Source organism: Aethalodelphis obliquidens, unplaced genomic scaffold (genome assembly GCF_003676395.1).
Source record: "Aethalodelphis obliquidens isolate GAN/ISIS:26980383/991018 unplaced genomic scaffold, ASM367639v1 scaffold10, whole genome shotgun sequence".
In the NCBI taxonomy this organism is placed as follows: domain Eukaryota; kingdom Metazoa; phylum Chordata; class Mammalia; order Artiodactyla; family Delphinidae; genus Aethalodelphis; species Aethalodelphis obliquidens.
This window is the reverse complement of record NW_020837954.1, coordinates 33,779,918-33,798,507: the sequence shown is the minus strand read 5'-3', so window position 1 is coordinate 33,798,507 and position 18,590 is coordinate 33,779,918. Positions and strand designations below refer to the sequence as shown.

The following is an 18,590-nucleotide window of genomic DNA, read 5'->3' as shown; positions in this document are numbered from 1 at the left end:
AAGCTAAAGACAACCTACAGAATGGGAGAAAACTTTTGCTTGTCATATATCTGTCAAGGAACTTGTATCCAGAATATATAAAGAACTCTTAAACTTAACAGTAAGAAGTCAAGTAGCCCAGGTAAAAATGGGCAAAGAAGTTGAACAGACATTTCCCCAAAAACATACACATAGGGCCAAGAAACATATGTAAAGATGAATCATTAGTATTCAGAGAAATGCAGTATCAAAATCGTGAAAAGACCCATGACAATGCTATAATGAAAAAGTCAGATAACAACTGTTGGTGAGAATGTAGAGAAATTAGAATCCTCATACACTGCTGGTGAGAATGTAAAATGGTGCAATCATTTTGGAAAAATGTTTGGCAATACCTTGAAGTGTTAAGACATAAAGTTCGTGTGTAACTGAAATTCCAGTCCTAGGTAAACATACCTGACAGAAACGAACTCACATGTCCATATAAAAACTTGTACTTGAATGTTCATAGCAGCATTATTCATAATAGTCAAAAAGTGGCGGCAACCTAAGTATCTATCATTTAATGAATGAATCAACTAAATGTGATATATCCATACAATGGAATATTTTTCAGCAATAAAAAAGAATACTGATACATGCTACAACATGGATGAATCTTGAAAACATTAAGAGAAAGAAGCCAGATGCAAAAGACAACATACTGTATAATCATATTCGTGTGAAATGTCCAGAATTGGCAAATCCTTAGAGACAGAAAGTAGATTAATGGTTGCTGCTGCTGGAGTAGGGAGTAGATGAGATGGAGAGCAGAATGGAAATGACTATTAATGTGTATGAGGTTTCTTTTTGGGATGTTGTAAATATTCTAAAATTAGATTGTGGTGATGGCTGCAAAGTTCTGAATATACATCGCAGAACCTTACACTTTAAGTGAATGATTTTATGGTATATGAAATACATCTCATTAAAGCTGTTAAAAATATATTTACCAGTAAGAGTCTGATTCCTGTATCCAGATTTCGGTTCCACCATATGTCTGTATTGGAGATCAACAAGTGCACTGATGATACAATGACTGTCTCCAATAAAGCATTTTCTGTATTCTGCCATACCTGCAGTACACAAATTTACCACTTTATTAGGCAGAATTTGATAATCTAAGTAAACTGTTAGAGTAAACAAAATCATAATTAAATTTGGGAATAGTAAAATACTATTAAGTGCATATTAGCATTACCATTCTAAAAGCTCTTGTGAATCCAATGGAGACAGACACAGAGTGGAGTCCTTGTAAGGAACTGTCCAATGAAAGAAATGCTATCATAGCAAAAGGTGACACTAAGGCAAACAAGAAAAGAGACAAATTTAATAAAGGCAAAATAAGCCCTTCTACCATATTTTATTTTGGCCTATGAGTATTTTTATGAGCACATTTAAGCAATGAGCTAAAAAAACCAATAAATAAACCAAAACATAAACGAATAAACACTTGTATGCAGTATAACATTATACAAATACGGGAATTCCATAATATTTTTGTACACTTCCTAGATAAAATACAAGTTTATTAATATTTGTCTTCCTACCTAGATTTATCAAAATCCGTCTGACAACACCAATCTTCATGAGCGTTGTTTGCTTCTCTAGGAATAAAGTCACAGTCCGCACATGCTTTGGATAGATAGGGTTCCGGAAAATTCCAAATATATAGACACTTTGAATTTCTTTAAGTATCCATAGTATTATAAATAATATCATCAAAATATAGCCAACAATAGCCTGGGGACTGTTTTTGGAATTCTGTGAGAAACCAGCAAAGTGATGCAACAAACCAGTTTCTAAGAGAGCCAAGACTAATACAATGCTGTAGAAAAGGTATTCCTTCCAAGTAAACTGTTTTTCCAAACCGTTGGGTAAAGCCTTAGATTTGGTTCCAACTCTGTGTCCGGTCACACTGTGTTTGAAGCCAAAAACAATCTCACTTAGGTTAAGACTCAGTAAGAATCCAAGTCCAGTCATGAAAAGAACCACACCAACAGTGCTGGGAATGAAATATGATGTTACAGCTGTTCCAGTAGAAATGATGAACATTATTAACAACCTGCAGAGGGGAAAAAAAAAGATCTGCTTGAAAAGAAAAAATGTTCTTTGAGAATAAATTACATATCACTTTAATATTTAAAATAATTACCGTAGGTGGGTTGACATAGATGAGCCTCCAAGGCCAAACTCTAAAACCTGCTCCATTGCCCATAAGAAAAGTGCATCAGGTGGGGGTAGGGTCCCGAGTGCCCACAGAAAGGGTAAAAATATAAACAAGATGTGTAAAATCTGATTAATTTGTTCTAGAACTGGTATATTTACCATAAACCTACAATAAAAAGAAAATATTTAAATCATACAAAACAATAAATAGAAGATCTTTAAAGGAAAAACAAAACACATACACCTCCCTTTATACCCCACCTCTGCCCTGAAACAAAAGAATATTTACAGGAAGGTCCTAATCCCAAATTGCAAAAGATCAAAAACATAAATTGTGACCACTGTCCTTCCTCTATACCAGCAAGTACTCAATTGTATACAAGTGTAGTACAGGACAAAAATATTTCTCCCTTAAATCTTTAAATTACATTGGCTGCAATTCCACCAATGATTCTATAGAGTTTAAAAATTTTAAATTTAAAATTGCAAGCAACCCTAGGAAAGCCAAAGCCTTCCTGCTGTTCATATCTTAGTAGCTAGCAAAGAGAGTAAGCTCTTCTCTTTTTCCTACTCTCTCCTGTACTGTCTTGCTCCCAGGTCTGGGAATTTGAAATCAGTATATTTAAAATCAGAGGTCAGCAACATTAGGTTATGAACATGTCTCTGGGTTAGCCTGGGAATTTAACAAACATATAATATTGTTTCTATTTTGTATAAACAGTGGTATGGATTTGAGAACACAAACTTGTACAACACAGTCTCATAAATTAGTGAAGGCTTCTATCTTAACTGGAGGAACTGGTTTTTGGTACAGCACTTACCAGTTAAACGTAACATTATCAAATTGTTTCAAATAATTTAACAAAAACTTTAAAGCACAGAGGAATAAACATTATCAATATGTTACTAAGTTTTTGGAATAAGGTTAGCCAAACACCTTGCCTGGAAGCCAACAACGCTGTAGTACTTATGGAGTTCCAAAGACAACTTTCAAAAGAGAAAACTAAATCTCAAAACTTATAGCATAATAATTGTACTTGAATATCTGAGCTGCTAGGAATCAAAGTCAAGGAGAAAGCCAACTAATATTTATACACTTAAGTGTATGTTAATAGCCGAGAAGCAAATGCATAGCAACTATGATTATAATAATGGTATAATGTGCTTCCTTACACAGATATCAGGACGATGCCAGCTAATGCACTCTGCTTCATAATGTATGTCCTTCAAATTTTTATAAGCAGAGAGAATTAATGAACACAAGGTTAACAATGTGATGCTAAATTAGAGGATACTTTCTGTAGTGTAGTTTTTAAAAAAAATTCATTTCATTCTGAGAAGAAAACACTCCAGTAACAAAAAAGAAAATCAAACCACACACAATAAGCCATAGGAAGGTCAAGGAAAACATGTAGATTTGTATAGTTTTTTTGTTTTTTGTTTTTTTAAAAGACAACACTTCTCTTGCTAACATATTCAAGGAAAGGATAATTTGTGTAAAAATAATGTATACTTAGGAAATATGTTATCCAAGTTCTATTTTACCCCCCAATCTCTTTTTGTTCTTAAGTAAACAAGCAATAGTACAGAAAAGTGTTTATACACAAGAATAGCACAATATAAGAATACATAATTGAAATAACCAAACATTGTGATTACTTTCCTGTGTGTATGACTCAGGATGATCAAACAGATGATTACTGTGGTTCTTTTATAACAGAAAAATGTTTAAATCCTAAAATTTCTGATAACATTACAGTAATTTTCTAGAGCAAAAAAATCTAAGCCCACAAGAAAAAACTGTTTTTCTAATAACCATAAAAATATTTCAAATTCTGTACACTAAGATCCACATGCCCAGAAAAAGATGTTCCTAATATGTAGTGGCTAAGATGATATAAACATGCATCATTCATTCAAACAGTTCCTGAGAGTCTATGAACTAAGCACTGAAGGTTTCACACTTGTCTTTGATAAAAATGCATAGAAAAAGTCATTTAAAATTATTAATATACAACTGTACTAGGTAGACTAAAGAATGCAGGAAGAGAAAAGATCACTACACTATAGGGCTTGTCTCTTCAACTTTCACATTCTCTGAAAGAATATTAAGATACAACTTGACATATCTGACAACTCTCCAAATTCGAATAGAGTACACATTTCATACAGTATTTATATGCAGTATCACACCTACTACTGCATAAAGAACATCTTGATTATTATTTTGTTAATAAGAAGATAAAATTTTTCTAAAATTGAAATGGGAGGTTAATTTTTCTATATAAACTTCATATTTTCTTTAAAAATAGGTTCGAGGACTGCCTCTTTTATAGTTGAAAAAATCTTTTTATAATCATTAAACTGTAAACATTAAAACTATATTAAATCCAACTTGAATATAGTAAAAAAAACATTTTATGCTCTTTTATTGAGAAATGAAAAATGAGTAGTCAAGGTAACCAAATTATAAATTAACTGAGATTTTTAAAAAGATTAAAAGAACCTAGGGCACCATTTAAATGCAAAGATGTTTTATAGCAGGTAATTTCTGATATCAGAAATGGCACAGTGAGATAGTAACTCAATAATTTATATTCTGAAAATAAGAATGTTATAAATAAATCTTTCAAAAGGGGTCAAATGTATACATATACATTTAAACTCAATTTTATTGCTAATTTTTCAAAATCAAGTTTTTAATTGTAATATATTTTATAGTTAGTAAATGGTTGTGGTACTAAGAAATCAATTACAATAGAATTTCCATAAATTAATTCTCCTCTTACAATATTTGATTAGGTGAAGAACTACAAGGGTATTATAGTGTTCTTTGGTCCATAAATGTAGCACAATTAGAAGAGGTTAAGAGTTAAGGAATAGCAGAAATCTAAGAATCGGTCAGTTTCAGTACACAAACTGGCTATATATTTTTAAATGCCTTGTCTTCTTTTGGGCTACCATAACAAAGTACCATAGACTAGGTGGCTCAAATAGAAATTTATTTCTCACAATCTGAGATCAGAGTGCCATTACGATTGGGTTCGGATGAGAACTCTTCCCGGCTTGCAGAGAGCCAACTTCTCACTGTATTCTCACATAGTGGAGAAAGAGAGAGAGATGGAACTCTCTGGTGTCTCTTCTTATAAGGGCACCAATTCCATCAGGAACTAGGGCCACCCTGATGACCTAATTACCTCCCAAAGACTCTCTTAAAATATCACTACATTGGGGGTTACGGCTTCAACAGAAGAATTTTGAAGAGACACACACATTCAGCCCGTAACATTCCACCCTGATCTCCCAAATTCATGTTCTTCTTACATGCAAAATACATTCATTCCTTCCCAACAGCGACAAAATTCTTAACTCATTCCAGCATCAACTCTAAAGTCCATCCTGAGGCAAAATCCTCTCCAGCTGTGAACCTGTGAAACCAGAAATGCTTTGTGCTTCCAAAACACAGTGGTGGGACCGGCAAAGGACGGACATTCCCATCCCAAAAGGGAGAAACAGGAAAGAAGGGGTGATAGGTCCCCAAAAAAGTCCAACATCTGGCAAGGCAAATTCCATTAGATTTTAAGGTTGTAGAATAATCCTCTTTTGTTTCATACTCTGCCCTCCAGGCCCCCAGGGCAGCAACATCACCCAAAAAGTTCTAGGTGAGGGTACCACCCCAAGAGCTCTGCAGGGTATTACCAGCCCCAAGGCTTCCAGAAGAGGCTTTCTAGCTTGTTGAAACCTGATAATCTCTGAATCACTTTTCAGATCATTTGGTGCTTAAGAAAAGCGCCATGTTCACCATCAAATAGCTCTAATATCCCTGTCCTGTCAAATTTAATAACTTTAATAGCCTTCATCCATTACATCTTTAGTTCAAACTGGAAGTGTTTCTGCTCTTATAATCCCAGAAACTCTTCACTGAGCGACAGTCCAGCCACACCCCTGGTGTTCCCTTCAGAACATGCTTTCTCATTTTTTGCAATATGTATACACTGAAAATTTCCCAAATCTTCAAGTTCTGGTTCCATTTTGTTTAGCAATTGCTTCTTCAATTCATCTCTCTCCTTTTATATTTTACTATAAGCAGTCAGGAGAAATCAAGCTGTTCATTCAACACTTTGCTTAGAAATCTCCTCGGCTATATATCCAAATGTATCACTCTCAAGTTCTACCTTTCACAAAATATTAGAAAATGATTCAGCTAAGTTCTTTGCCACTTTATAACTAGGATCGCCCTCTCCTCCAGTTTCCAATAACATGCTCTCACTGCTGTCTTGAGACTTCACCAGAATTACCTTTAATGTCCACATTTCTAGCACACACTTCAAAACTCTTCCAGCCTCTACCCATTACCCAATTCCAAAGCCACTTCTACACTTTTAGGTGTTTGTTATGGGAGCACCCATCTTCTTGGTATCAAAATCTTAGCCAGCTCATAATCAAATAACATAGTCGGGTGACTTAAACAACAGAAATTTATTTCTCACAGACCTGGAGTCTGGAAGTCTGAGATTAGAGTGCTACCATGATCAGGGTATGGTGAAAACTCTCTTGCTGGCTTGAAGACAGTTGCCTTCTTATTTCATCTTCATATGTTGGAGGGAGAAATCAGGCTCTTTAGTGTGTCTTCCTATAAGGGTACTAATCCCATCATAGCAGGGCCCCACCCTCATTATCCTAATTAGCTCCCAAAGACCCCATCTCCAAATATCACCACATTGGGGGTTAGGGATTTAATATATGAATGGGGGTGGTACAAACACTCAGTCCATAAAGTGGTGCCTGTACATTTCTACCTGTGATAGAGAATGCTGCAATCTATAGGAACAGAGAAAGAAATGTCAGATTTAGAAAAGGCAAGCAAAAGAAGTCATCAAATAATTTTGTTTAAAATTGCTATTTTCTATTTTTCTTCCATAGCAAATTGATTTAAAAAAAACAATATTCTATATAATTACTATAACAAAATTAAATAAGTTATTCTATTCATCTTAAATCCACTCAATCTGTGCATTAACATTTATGTGTATAAATTCTCTATTTTCCCTTCACAGGAAAGTTCCATCTCATTTCACAGGTTTCACCCAGGCTATCTTACAGATTCATAGCTCCTTATTTAAAGTAAAACACAGGATTGAAATTTTGCTTATTTATCTTATAAAGGGTTTTCTTTTTACTCTTCAACAAGATTTAATTACTGCTTTAGGATGAATGTTTAACAAAGATTAGTCCTATGAGATTATTCATCAAAACAACCTATCACCCAATGGTTTGGTGACTTTTAATTCATAGATTCTTTTCTTTTAATACTAAGGAGAGTGCTCTTACTATGTATGCTTAAAAATAAAGTTATAAAGTATTTGATAGCTTATTACCTGTGTGCAAGATCTATAGAAACAAAGAAAAAAATATAAAGAGGTCTCATAAGAGGAGTGATTTCATAAGTATCCTGGGTTTGGAAAGTTGCAGTCTCTGTAGCTGTGTTTACAATTAATGAATATTCTCCTATACACAATGTCATCCATCCAAAGAAAAATAGTAGAACAGTGCCTCCTGCGCTGCTATAAAGCAGGGTTATTCTATTCGGAAGCAAATACCATGTTCCAAGACCACACACTAAGCCAGCAAGAACAGAATGAAAAACGGTATTGGCTGTATGTTTTTTGCCAGGAATTAGAAATTTGATGGTCTCAGCACCAGCACAACTTGTAAATTCATGTTCATCTTCCTCTGCTAAGATATCTGTGGTCAGCATTCTTTCCACTGTCACCCATCTGCTTCTGGCGTATAAACTTGTGAACTGGATGACAAATGCAGTGAAAAGCATTAGTCCACCTGAAAGTGCTGCTGTATAATAGTCCTCCAGGATGCCTAACTGGTACAAAAGTGTTCCTATTCCACCCAAAACCCATGGCATCAAAAAAAGGATAATCTGATTAACATATATGTAAGGAGGGGCACAATAGCCTAAATTGAGTCGAGGGCCTCCAAGAACAGTCTGTGGAAAGCGCTTCAGAAAGAAGTCCTGTTTGTAATCATTCAGCAGAGGCACATCTGGACTCATCCTTCTCACTCAGGATTATTCTGAAAGTCACATCCTTTTCTGTAACACAGCAGTCTCTAAGAAAAAGAAAAAAAAAACTGTTTGAAAATATCATACTTAAAACATGAGGGAGAAAAATCCCATATTTCCATTAGTTAGTTCCCTAGTGCAGGATTTGTAACTTCACTTCTCTAGCTCCTTCCCATTGCCTGACACATACTTGGCACAAAACAAATAGTTGCTAAGTACTTTTTTTTTAATTTGGAAAAAAGTCATATTCACTATTAATTTACCTGGAACTTAGATAAACTTGGAATTTCAGATTTTGAGGTCAAAGGAAAGTTCAAAAAGCCAGTACTCTCAATTCAAAGCTACTAGTGGTTTAACCAATCATTTCCCTGAGTGCTTCTGTTGTTTGTTTCTTAACTTTTCTATTACAAGGGTAAGCAAAATTTTTCTATAAAGGGTCAAATAGTAAATATTTTTCTGTTACAATGACTCAACCCAGCTGTTGTTGCAGAAAAGCAGCCATAGATAAGTGGATATTAGTAGCTGTCTTCCAATATAACTTTATAGTATTTATATACAAACAGGCTATGGGCCAGATTAGCCTGTGGGCCATAGTTTGCCAACCCCTGCTCTATAAAATAAGGATATTCTCTATAATTCCTTTGAATTGAAATGGAAATAGAAGTGGAAAGTAGAAATACTAAGTGTGAGTCACATCACTTAACAATTATAGTAAACTTTTCTGATAATTCAAAAAGTCAAACCCTGCTAAAATAGCATTTCAATAAAAAGCCACTGGCAGCTCAACATGCAGTAGGAAGGACAATGAACTGGAAACCAAAGGACTCCAAGAGTCAGATTACATGCTTATTATTAAGCATATTATTACTATGTTACCACATGCAAACCACTTCATGCCTCAATTTTTAGCCTCTCTTTCTCTTGTCAGTTTCCAAAATCTACCAGAACTAGCAAAACATGAAATAATAAAAGGACCCATATATGCTTTAGTCTAGATTATTTTCATTTAAGGGCCATAAAAAACTAAGGATCAAATAATATGGATTCCGTTCTCTTCAACTTTCCCTTTTCCTGTTTCTGAAAAACAGTTGCCTGTTAACAAGATCAGCTAGTGAAGCATTACCTCAGGGGTCATATACTAAGTTAGAAATGAAAAATTAAGTTTAAAGCCATCTTCATAAGGACAGACATATAGACCAATAGAATAGAATAAAGCGTCCAGAAATAAACCCTCACATATACAGTCAAATATTTGACAAGGGTGCCAAGATCATTCAATGAGGAAAGAACAGTCTGCAAAAAATGGTGCTGGGAAAACTGGGTGTCCACATGCAAAAGGATGAAGTTAGATCCTTACCTAACACCATATACAAAAGGTAACTCAAAATGGATCAAGAGCTTTAAAGTATAAGACCTAAAACAACAACATTCTTAAAAGAAAACATAGGACAAAGCTTCTGATATTGGATTTGGCAATGATTTCTTGGGTATGACACCAAAGGTACAGGTAACAAAAGAAATAGACAAAATGGACTTCACAAAAATTAAATCATGTGCATCAAAAGACACTATCAACAGAGTGAAAAGACAATTGACAGAATGGGAGAAAAAAATAAGTTGTGAATATCCAGGATATATAAAGACCTCCTAAAACTCAACAACAGAAAAACAATCTAATTCAAAAACTGGCAAAGAACTTGAACAGACATTTCTCTAAAGAAGATATATAAATGGCAATAAGTACATGAAAAGATGCTCAACATCACTAATCATTAGGGAAATGCAAATCAGAATATAATGAGATAACACTTCATGTTCATTAGGATAGCTACTATCAAAAAAAAAAAAAAAACCCAGAAAATAAGTGTTGCCAAGGATGTGGAAAAATTGGAACTCTGTGCACTGATGGTAGGAAGGTAAAACGGTACAGTTGCGGTGGAAAACAGTATGGTAGTTCCTCAAAACATTAAAAATTGAATTACCATATGATCTAAGAATTCCACTTCTTGATATATACTACAAAGAATTGAAAGCAGGGTCTCAAAGAAATAATTTGTATACTCACGTTTACAGCAGCATTATTCACAATAATTAAAAGGTGGAAGCAAACCAAGTGTTCATCAAAGGATGAATAAATAAGCAAAATTTAGTATATACACACAATGGAATATTATTCACCCTTAAAAAGAAAGGAAATCCTGCAAATTGCTATATCATGGGTGAAACTTTAGGACATTATGCGTGGTGAAATAAGCCAGTCACAATAAGACAAATACTATATAAATCTACAAGGTACTTAGAGTAGTCAAAATCACAGACAGAAAGCAGAATAGTGGTTGCCATGGGCTGAGGGGAGAGGAGAATGGGTCGTTACTGTTTAATTGGTATAGAGTTTTACAAGATGAAAAGAATCACGGAGAGAGACAGTGATGATGCCTGCACAACAATGTGAATGCATTGAGTATCACTGAACTGTACACTTAGAAATGGTCAAGATGGTAAATTTTATGCTCTGTGTATTTTACCACACACAAAAAATTTAAAGCCATCTTAAAGTAACCTTTCTTCCTATCAGTTTAGAAGAGTCTTTCTGCAAGTCACTTCTACCCAACCAACATCAGCCATGGAGGGAGCTTTTGGGTATCACAAAAGGTTTTTTGGTCATCACTAAGAATTACTACCTTAGAGCACCTCTTGCTATACTTTTGGGAAATTCTTTATACTGTAAATGTTTATCATCTTATATCTTCCAGCTACTAGCCTTAGCTCTATATAGAAAGTCATAGCTTTTACTCACATGACAGCCCTGCAAGTACTCACAAAATAACAGAACCACAGGGCCAGATGGAACCTTAATGGTTGATCGTTTAATCTCAGGAAATGAAAAGATTGCCTTCCTCCCCTCTGAATGAGCATATCTCCTGTACCGATGTCAGTGATGTCAGTGTATTGTATTGATATGCTTGTTCAGTACAAGCCATAGGTAAGTAAGGACATGCTCCTATGAGTGTGGGTAAAGATTCTGATTTCAATTATCTATGGATGATACTATCAGACAGGAAATTGAGCTTGGATGGCTGGCCTGAGCATTTTGAAGAATCTAGATGTACCTGAAATTTCCCCAGGGAGTTAGGTAAAAGCTGACCCCTCCTTTTCCACTGAGGCAAGTGAGGAACAAGGTGAGATGGCTCGCTGGGAAAGGAAGCCAGAAATCGAAGATATCTTATAAACTAGATTATCTAGCTGCATGGTACTATCCATATTCATTAACCTTTTAGTACTTCTGAGTCTTTTGTAAATTTAGTTTAAATGTTCACCCATTTGATGGAATACTCTGTGATTAGATTCCAAACAGTGGAATATTCTCAAGATCTACTGTTGATTTGGAAACATGGAAAGATGCCCACAATATACTGCAAAGTACAATAAACACACTGATGATCCCATTTGTATAAAAAAAAAAATAGTACACACACTTGTCCGTATACATGGTTATTCGGTGTGTATAAGTGTAAAAAATTTCAAAAGTCATACTCACTAGGCTGTGTTTGTGTGTATTTTACATATAACATTTTGACACCTCTTTAAAGTACCAAATATCCTCTAGAACTCTCAACCCATGCCCTGTAAACACATCCTGTGGCCTTCTGGCCGTCTGCTCATACCCTTTCCTTTGCCCAGGATGTCTTCTCCTTCCTTCCATAATTACTAATCTTAGTCAACTTTCAAGATTCAGTTTAATCCATACTGAAAATTTTGCAGAGCACTTAGACCAAACTATGCCTCTCTCCTATCTGTGTATCAAAAACATTGCTTGTTCATAGTACTCATCTTGTAACATGTATCAACAGAGGGCATTTCTTGTATTGTTCACCTCTTTACATGTTATCTTTTCAAATGTTTTTCTTTTCTCTGCTATTAAGTTATTTGTGGGTAAGGGCCAAATCTTGAGATACTTCTGGTTCTCCATAATATTTAGTAAAATACTGTACCTTGGCACAGAAAGGCATGTATTTAGTACATTACTGGCATAGCTTAAGTAAGATGATTAAAGTTGGAGAACATTAAATATTGTTGTTAAAAGGGAAGTTGGATGTTATTTACTGTTTTTGAAAACTTCTTCCAGCATATCCTGCCTCATTCAAAACAGTAAATCCATAAACTCTTTATTCCCAGTTTTTAAATGTTTGGAAAGTATCTTCATTTATTTTTCTTATGGACTAAATAATGGCGTCTAATGATAGTACTATTGGCTCAGAGAAGATTTTGCCTAGAGCAGTATAGTATCCCAGTAATACTGGAGCAGGATGGGCCTGAGGGAGAAACATGGCTGGGTTTCTCCCATGGAGAAGGAAATGGCTAGAGGATTTTAACATGTCAGAAGTCCAATTTTAATTTGCTCCTTGTCTTATGCTACACTTTAATCTCCTTCATTACCAGGAAGGAGCAACTAGCTCTTACTGGGAGAGAAAAACAGGAAGAACGGCAGACACAAGAGGCAAAATAAGGCAGGAGCGATAATAAAGTGAGGGCAGATGAAAAAGTATGAAGGGTATAAGTTCCCTCAAGAAGCCTTTAGGAGAATGGGGGAGGACACTGGGATGGCGATTTATTTTAATGGAATATAAAAAGAAAGGCTGAAGGATACAGGATTGTTTGCCCTACAGAATGTTTTTTGAAAAGGTGTCTGTGCTCAAAGAAGTTTGAGAAACTATATACCAGATTGCAATCTTGAAGAGTCACAATGGATATCAGCAGACTAAAGACTCTGAGACATCTTCAAGTTAAAAAAAATACCACTGCAAATCTGCTTAAAATACGTCATTTGAGATTTCCAAACTTATTTGTCCTTGGAACCCATTTTTCCCTTGATATCTAATAACAGATCATGTGTGCAGTGTTTTATGGAAACTGCTTTCAGAAATATCGGCCTGGGCTTCAATCACAACCTTAAAGATTTAGGTAGGTGAAGTAGAGTTAAAAAGATATACCAGTTAAGGAAGAATGTCATGAACAATGGTACACGAGAAAAAAAATTATGGAAATTTGATAGCAAGTACATCAGGTTGTTTTTTCTAGTATTTTAAGGATAAAAGAGGATTACATGACAGATATTGTAAATTCATTTAGGCAAAAATTATGATAAATTGGTACTGTTTGACTTAAACTTTAATTACAGATCCTGGAATACTTCAAAAATATTTTATTTGTATGAAATGACAGTTACATTTCTATAGAGAGATCTTCTAAATCCTAATCTGGATTAGTAGCGTGAAAAAATAAAATCAGAATAATTAAAACTAACTCCCTGGGGCTTCCCTGGTGGCGCAGTGGTTGAGAGTCCGCTGCCGATGCAGGGGACACGGGTTCGTGCCCTGGTCCGGGAAGATCACGCATGCCGCGGAGCGGCTGGGTCCGTGAGCCATGGCCGCTGAGCCTGCGCGTCCGGAGCCTGTGCTCCGCAACGGGAGAAGCCACAGCAGTGAGAGGCCCGCGTACCACACACACACAAAAAAAACAAAAACTAACTCCCTGAATGAGAATTTGGCATATGCTCTGAAAGACTGTTAAAGACAGATTGAGGCATTTATATGGCTGCTACCTCCAACATGTTAAAATGAAAAATGGCTCAAGGCTTAGGGAAAAAAATTTTAAAGCTGTGAAAAGAGAAGTTAAGGGATAAAGGTGGCATCACAATAATCATTTAGGCCATATGCTTTCTTCATATGCTACTCTGAAAGCAGGCCAACAAAATAGCCATAGAAATGTTACTTTTTTTGGAATTTGAGCCACATTTCTTACCCATTATCCAAAAGGGTAGGAAACAGATCAATTTAGCAATGACCTAGAAAGGAGTACTTAGTTACCAAAACTTTAACTCAGTAACCATGCAATATATCAGACTGAAAATCCCTTAAAACAAAGAAAGAGATAACAAAAAGTGGCAGTTTTGGGGGATTATACTGAATTTATAGTTCTCTAAATTTGGCAAAAAGAATTCCTAGAAATAGAAGTTTTAGCAATTGCCTGATTTTGGTTAGCAAAGGTTACTTTTTTTTTTTAATCTAGCATATTGTTTTTTATTGTTGGTTGATTTCATTCATTGAATCCACACATTTATTTTCTGTTCTATTACATTAGATTTTTTTTTTACGGCAAGGACACTTAACATATGATCTACCCTCTTAAATTTTCAAATGTACAATACAGTATTGTTAACTAACAACACAATGTTGTACAGTAGATCTCTAGAACTTATTTATCTTGTATAACTAAAACTTGTTAAACAGCAACTCTCCATTTATTCCTCCCCCAAGTGCCTGGCACATCATTCTACTCCCTGTTTCTAGGACTTGGATGATTTTAGATACCTCATGCAAGTGGAATCATGCAGTATTTGTCCTTCCATGATTGTCTTATTTCATTTACCATGTCTTAGGCTCATCCATGTTGTCACATATGGCAGGATTTCTTTCCTTTTCAGGGCTTACTAATATTCCATTTTATGTATATACTACATTTTCTTTATCCATTCATCAGCTGATGGACATTTGGTTTGCTTCCACTTTTTGGCTATTATGAATAATGCTTCAGTAAACATGAAAGTGCAAATATGTTGAAAGACCTTGCTTTCAATTCTTTTGGATAAATACCCAGAAGCAGAATTGCTGGATCACATGGCAGTTTTATTTTTAATTTTTTGAGGATTCCCCATACTGTTTTCAGTAGCACTGTCCTACTTCTGTGTGATGTACCATTTTGTATTCCCACCAACAGTAGGAAGCGTCCAATTTCTCCACATCCTCCCCAACACTTGTTATCTTTTGTTTTTTTATAACAGCTATCCTAACAGGTGTGAGGTGATATTGAATCCACACATATTTACTGAGCACTTCTGCACTGTACCTCAACTATAGTTTTGTTGTACTTTCAGGAAACTTATTATGTTTTAATATACTTGTCAAATTTTACTAAATCTGGCAAGATATGAAACAACTTAATTCTCAGTTACTCTGGATAGAAATCATCTGTCATCACCAGAACACATATGTGTATTTTTTAGATAGCCAAGTACTAACTGTTGAGGGTACTAATAGGAATCTACAGATGCAAAGATAGTTACCCCTGTAATTATGAAAATACTCTATGGAATCTGAACCAAATGCTATGCCATGGATTAACAGCTAGATTCTTGAAGAGTCTTTTGAAAGACATCTGGTGCTTAAAGATGAAAAATACATTTCGTGCTTTAGTTTATCGATTATGTAGTAAGCACACTCCTCCCTTACCAGTAAAAGGAAAATCTACCCAAGTGCCTAAAAAGAACAAGGACGTTAACATCTCTTTGGCTATACAAAATGGTAATTTTTTAAATTCCAGATTTTGAAGGGTCTTTCAATTTAAGAGTTTTCTGTAAATTCACAGGAATTGGTATGTAGGGAAAACTCTGACTGGATGGGAGGGGTGATTAGATAGCTCAAAGGATCTATTTATTGCAGATTATGTATTGGCAAAGCTTCCCAGGTGGAATGATGAGTTGTTGGTTCTATGATTCACACTTCCCAAATGTACAACACTAGAACATGAACTGATAGCATTCCATTACTTACAGAAAACTAAGATGGTAGGAAATAGCCAAAGGTCACATCAGAGCATCATAAATGTGCAGCACTGCCAGTAATACTTCTGCTCCTATCCCAATCTACCCTTCCCACACCTCACACATCTTAGCCATTATAAATTCAAATGGATTAATAAGCTCTTCCTTCAAAATCAAGTATCAGGCAAATGAAGTCTACCACTCACATGAATTACCAGAAATAAATCAATATATTTTACAGAAAGTAAAATTGAGAACCTGTGATATTAAGTGACTGAACCAACACATAATGTCAGCTGGAAGAATACAGAGTTTTTCAATCACACCAAGCTACTGACATATGAAAGGAAAGTTTCTTTCGTGAATTAACAAATAGAAGGACAAATTTGGAAAAAGGGTTTTCCGAGGAAGGTGGACCTAAGAGAAATCTACAAATGTCAAAATAGGAAGCTTTTGTTAGCTAAGCCAGCATGGCCATGGCAGGTAGGACTGCTTGATAAGACTTAAACACAAGTGGGGAAAGCGTCTAAAAGAAAAGGTTCTCACCATGAAGAAAGTGAAAACAACTCACAGAATGGGAGAAAATTATTGCAAAAAATATATATGTTAAGGGACTTATAACTAGAATATAGAAAAATCTCTTACAACTTAATAATGAAAAAACAAATAATTTAAAAATGGGCAAAGGATCTGAATTTCTCCAAAGATAATATACCAATGGCCAGTATAAGCACACAAAATGATGCTCAACAACATTACTCATTGGGGAAATGCAAACCAAAACCACAATGAGATATCACTTCAAATCCACTTGACTGGCCATCAGAAAGACGGACAATAACAAGTACTGCTGAGTTTATGGAGAAATCAGAACCCTCAAGTGATAATGTAAAATACTGCAGCTGCTTTGGAAACAGTCTAGCAGTTCCTCAAAAGGCTAAACATAGAGTTACCCTATGATCTAACAATTTCATTCCTAGGTAGTTACCCAAGAGAAATGAAAACATAAGTCTACACAAAAATTTGTACATGAACATTCATAGCAGAAATATTATTAATAGCCAAAAAATGGAAACAACATAAACGGCCATCAACAGATGAAATAAAATGTAATATATCCATACAATAGAATAGTAATAGACTATAAATGACATTGAAGTACTGATGCATGCCGCAACATGAATGAACCCTGAAAACAGAATGCTAAGTGGAAGAAGCCAATCACAAAAGGCCACATATTGTATAATTCCATTTATATGAATTGTCCAGGACCAGCAAATCTATAAAGACAGAAAACAGATTAGGGTATGCCTGGGCTGGTGGATATAGTGAGGACTGGGGGCAGGGAGAGTGACTGCTAAAGGGTACAGTGCTTCTTTTGGGAGTGATGAACATGTTTTAAAATTGAATTGTATGGAATGTGAATTTTTATCTCAATAAAGTTCTTACAGAACAAAAAGAAACAGAAAAGATCCCCAACGTGGTATTTTCTGTGGCAGTTAATAACTAGCAGGCATCTCTTTAAGTAGGAAATTTTAAAGCAATGGTCAGGTGCCCAAACAGTTAAATTACTAAAATGGCAACGTGTGAACTGGCTTTGGATGCTATGATAACGGTTTGGAAATTTGGCACAGGTGGTAGTAGACACTCAATAATATAAAGGATGGTCTTTGCCCTAAATGCAGAAATGAGCTAACAAAGGAAAAATCCACCTAATATTATACAGCTGAATAAGAGAGAAAATCAGTTCAGAGGCCTGGTAAGTGACTTCTGATGGAGTAGACTTCATTGAAGTAAATGTTGGCCCTTGATAAACAGCGGGCTGTGGAGAGAGGATGCAGATCAGTGGGGAAAGAGTTGTTCCTGTTCAGGGGTCCATGATTTGACCACTATGGGGCAAAAGGGGAGATAAAAGAGAGAATGAACACAGTAGTAAGGGGCATAGTGTGTAAACTTTATTGGGATAACAAAGCCATCCCTAAACTAAGACTGAAAGGGCCATTTTCCATCTCGCAAGTGTCTCTTAGAAATAAAATGCTAAAACTCAACGGGCTAACGCTGCCTTACGAAAGAAAATTAAAATCACACCAGATTGATGCCTCTAGCGACTGAGCTCATCTCACGTCTTAAAAAGTGCAATAATCACTCTGCACAGCCTTGGAAATTAAGGCTACCAAGAAGTTCCCAGGTGGGTGTCGGGGATCTAACGTACCTCGAGTCACCTGAAGGAAGAGGCGACGCGAAGGCATCCCGGGGACTGCGTTTTTGCAGGTAAACCCGTTTAGGGCGCTCCCGCCGGGAGGCTGCCTGCGGTCCGAACGCGGAGGCAGAAGAGCTGTGGCGGCCGGGGCAACCAGCTTACCGCGGTGACGTCTCGACCCGCTCCCCGTTTCCATGGCTAACGTCAACTCCAGCGGGCGCCACCCGGCGCGGAACGGAGCTCGCGTGCTCTGGGGAGGGCCGGGCGCTCCGCTCGCCCCGCCCCTTAGCCTGAGGTCGCGTCTGGGCGTCCAGCCTCCGGCCCACCAGGCGAGGCCGAGCGCAGGGAGAGGCGCGCTTCGTCCGCTCCCAGGCCCGGGCCAACACTCGCCTGGCCGAAAACCTTGGGAGTCGCTTGGGTTCCAGCCTCGCCTTGGGCCCAGACGCGGCGCCAGGGTTCGCAGCGTCAGGGTTCGCAGCGTCAGGGTTCACAGCGTCAGCCCTGAACTTTCACCCGCGTCGCGCCCT

The 18,590-nt window shown here is 36.4% G+C and overlaps 1 protein-coding gene across 8 annotated transcripts in view; it reads right to left on the bottom strand.

The window, feature by feature from the left end:
• Positions 1-18,543, bottom strand: part of PCNX4 (pecanex 4) — a 42,057-nt gene extending 23,514 nt beyond the window's left edge. Inside the window, exons 1-6 of one of the 8 annotated variants that reach the window (XM_027111401.1) lie at positions 18,076-18,543; positions 7,566-8,310; positions 2,174-2,353; positions 1,569-2,083; positions 1,220-1,320; positions 972-1,094 (exon numbers count right to left, since the gene is read on the bottom strand). In XM_027111401.1, the coding sequence (XP_026967202.1) occupies positions 972-1,094; positions 1,220-1,320; positions 1,569-2,083; positions 2,174-2,353; positions 7,566-8,254 (1,608 nt within the window). In that variant the 5' untranslated portion in view covers positions 8,255-8,310; positions 18,076-18,543. Of the gene's footprint in view, positions 1-971; positions 1,095-1,219; positions 1,321-1,568; positions 2,084-2,173; positions 8,311-18,075 lie in introns of those variants that run through there. The other 7 variants (XM_027111402.1, XM_027111405.1, XM_027111404.1 and 4 more) reach the window with 7 other exon arrangements.
• Between the last annotated feature and the right edge of the window lie 47 nt (positions 18,544-18,590).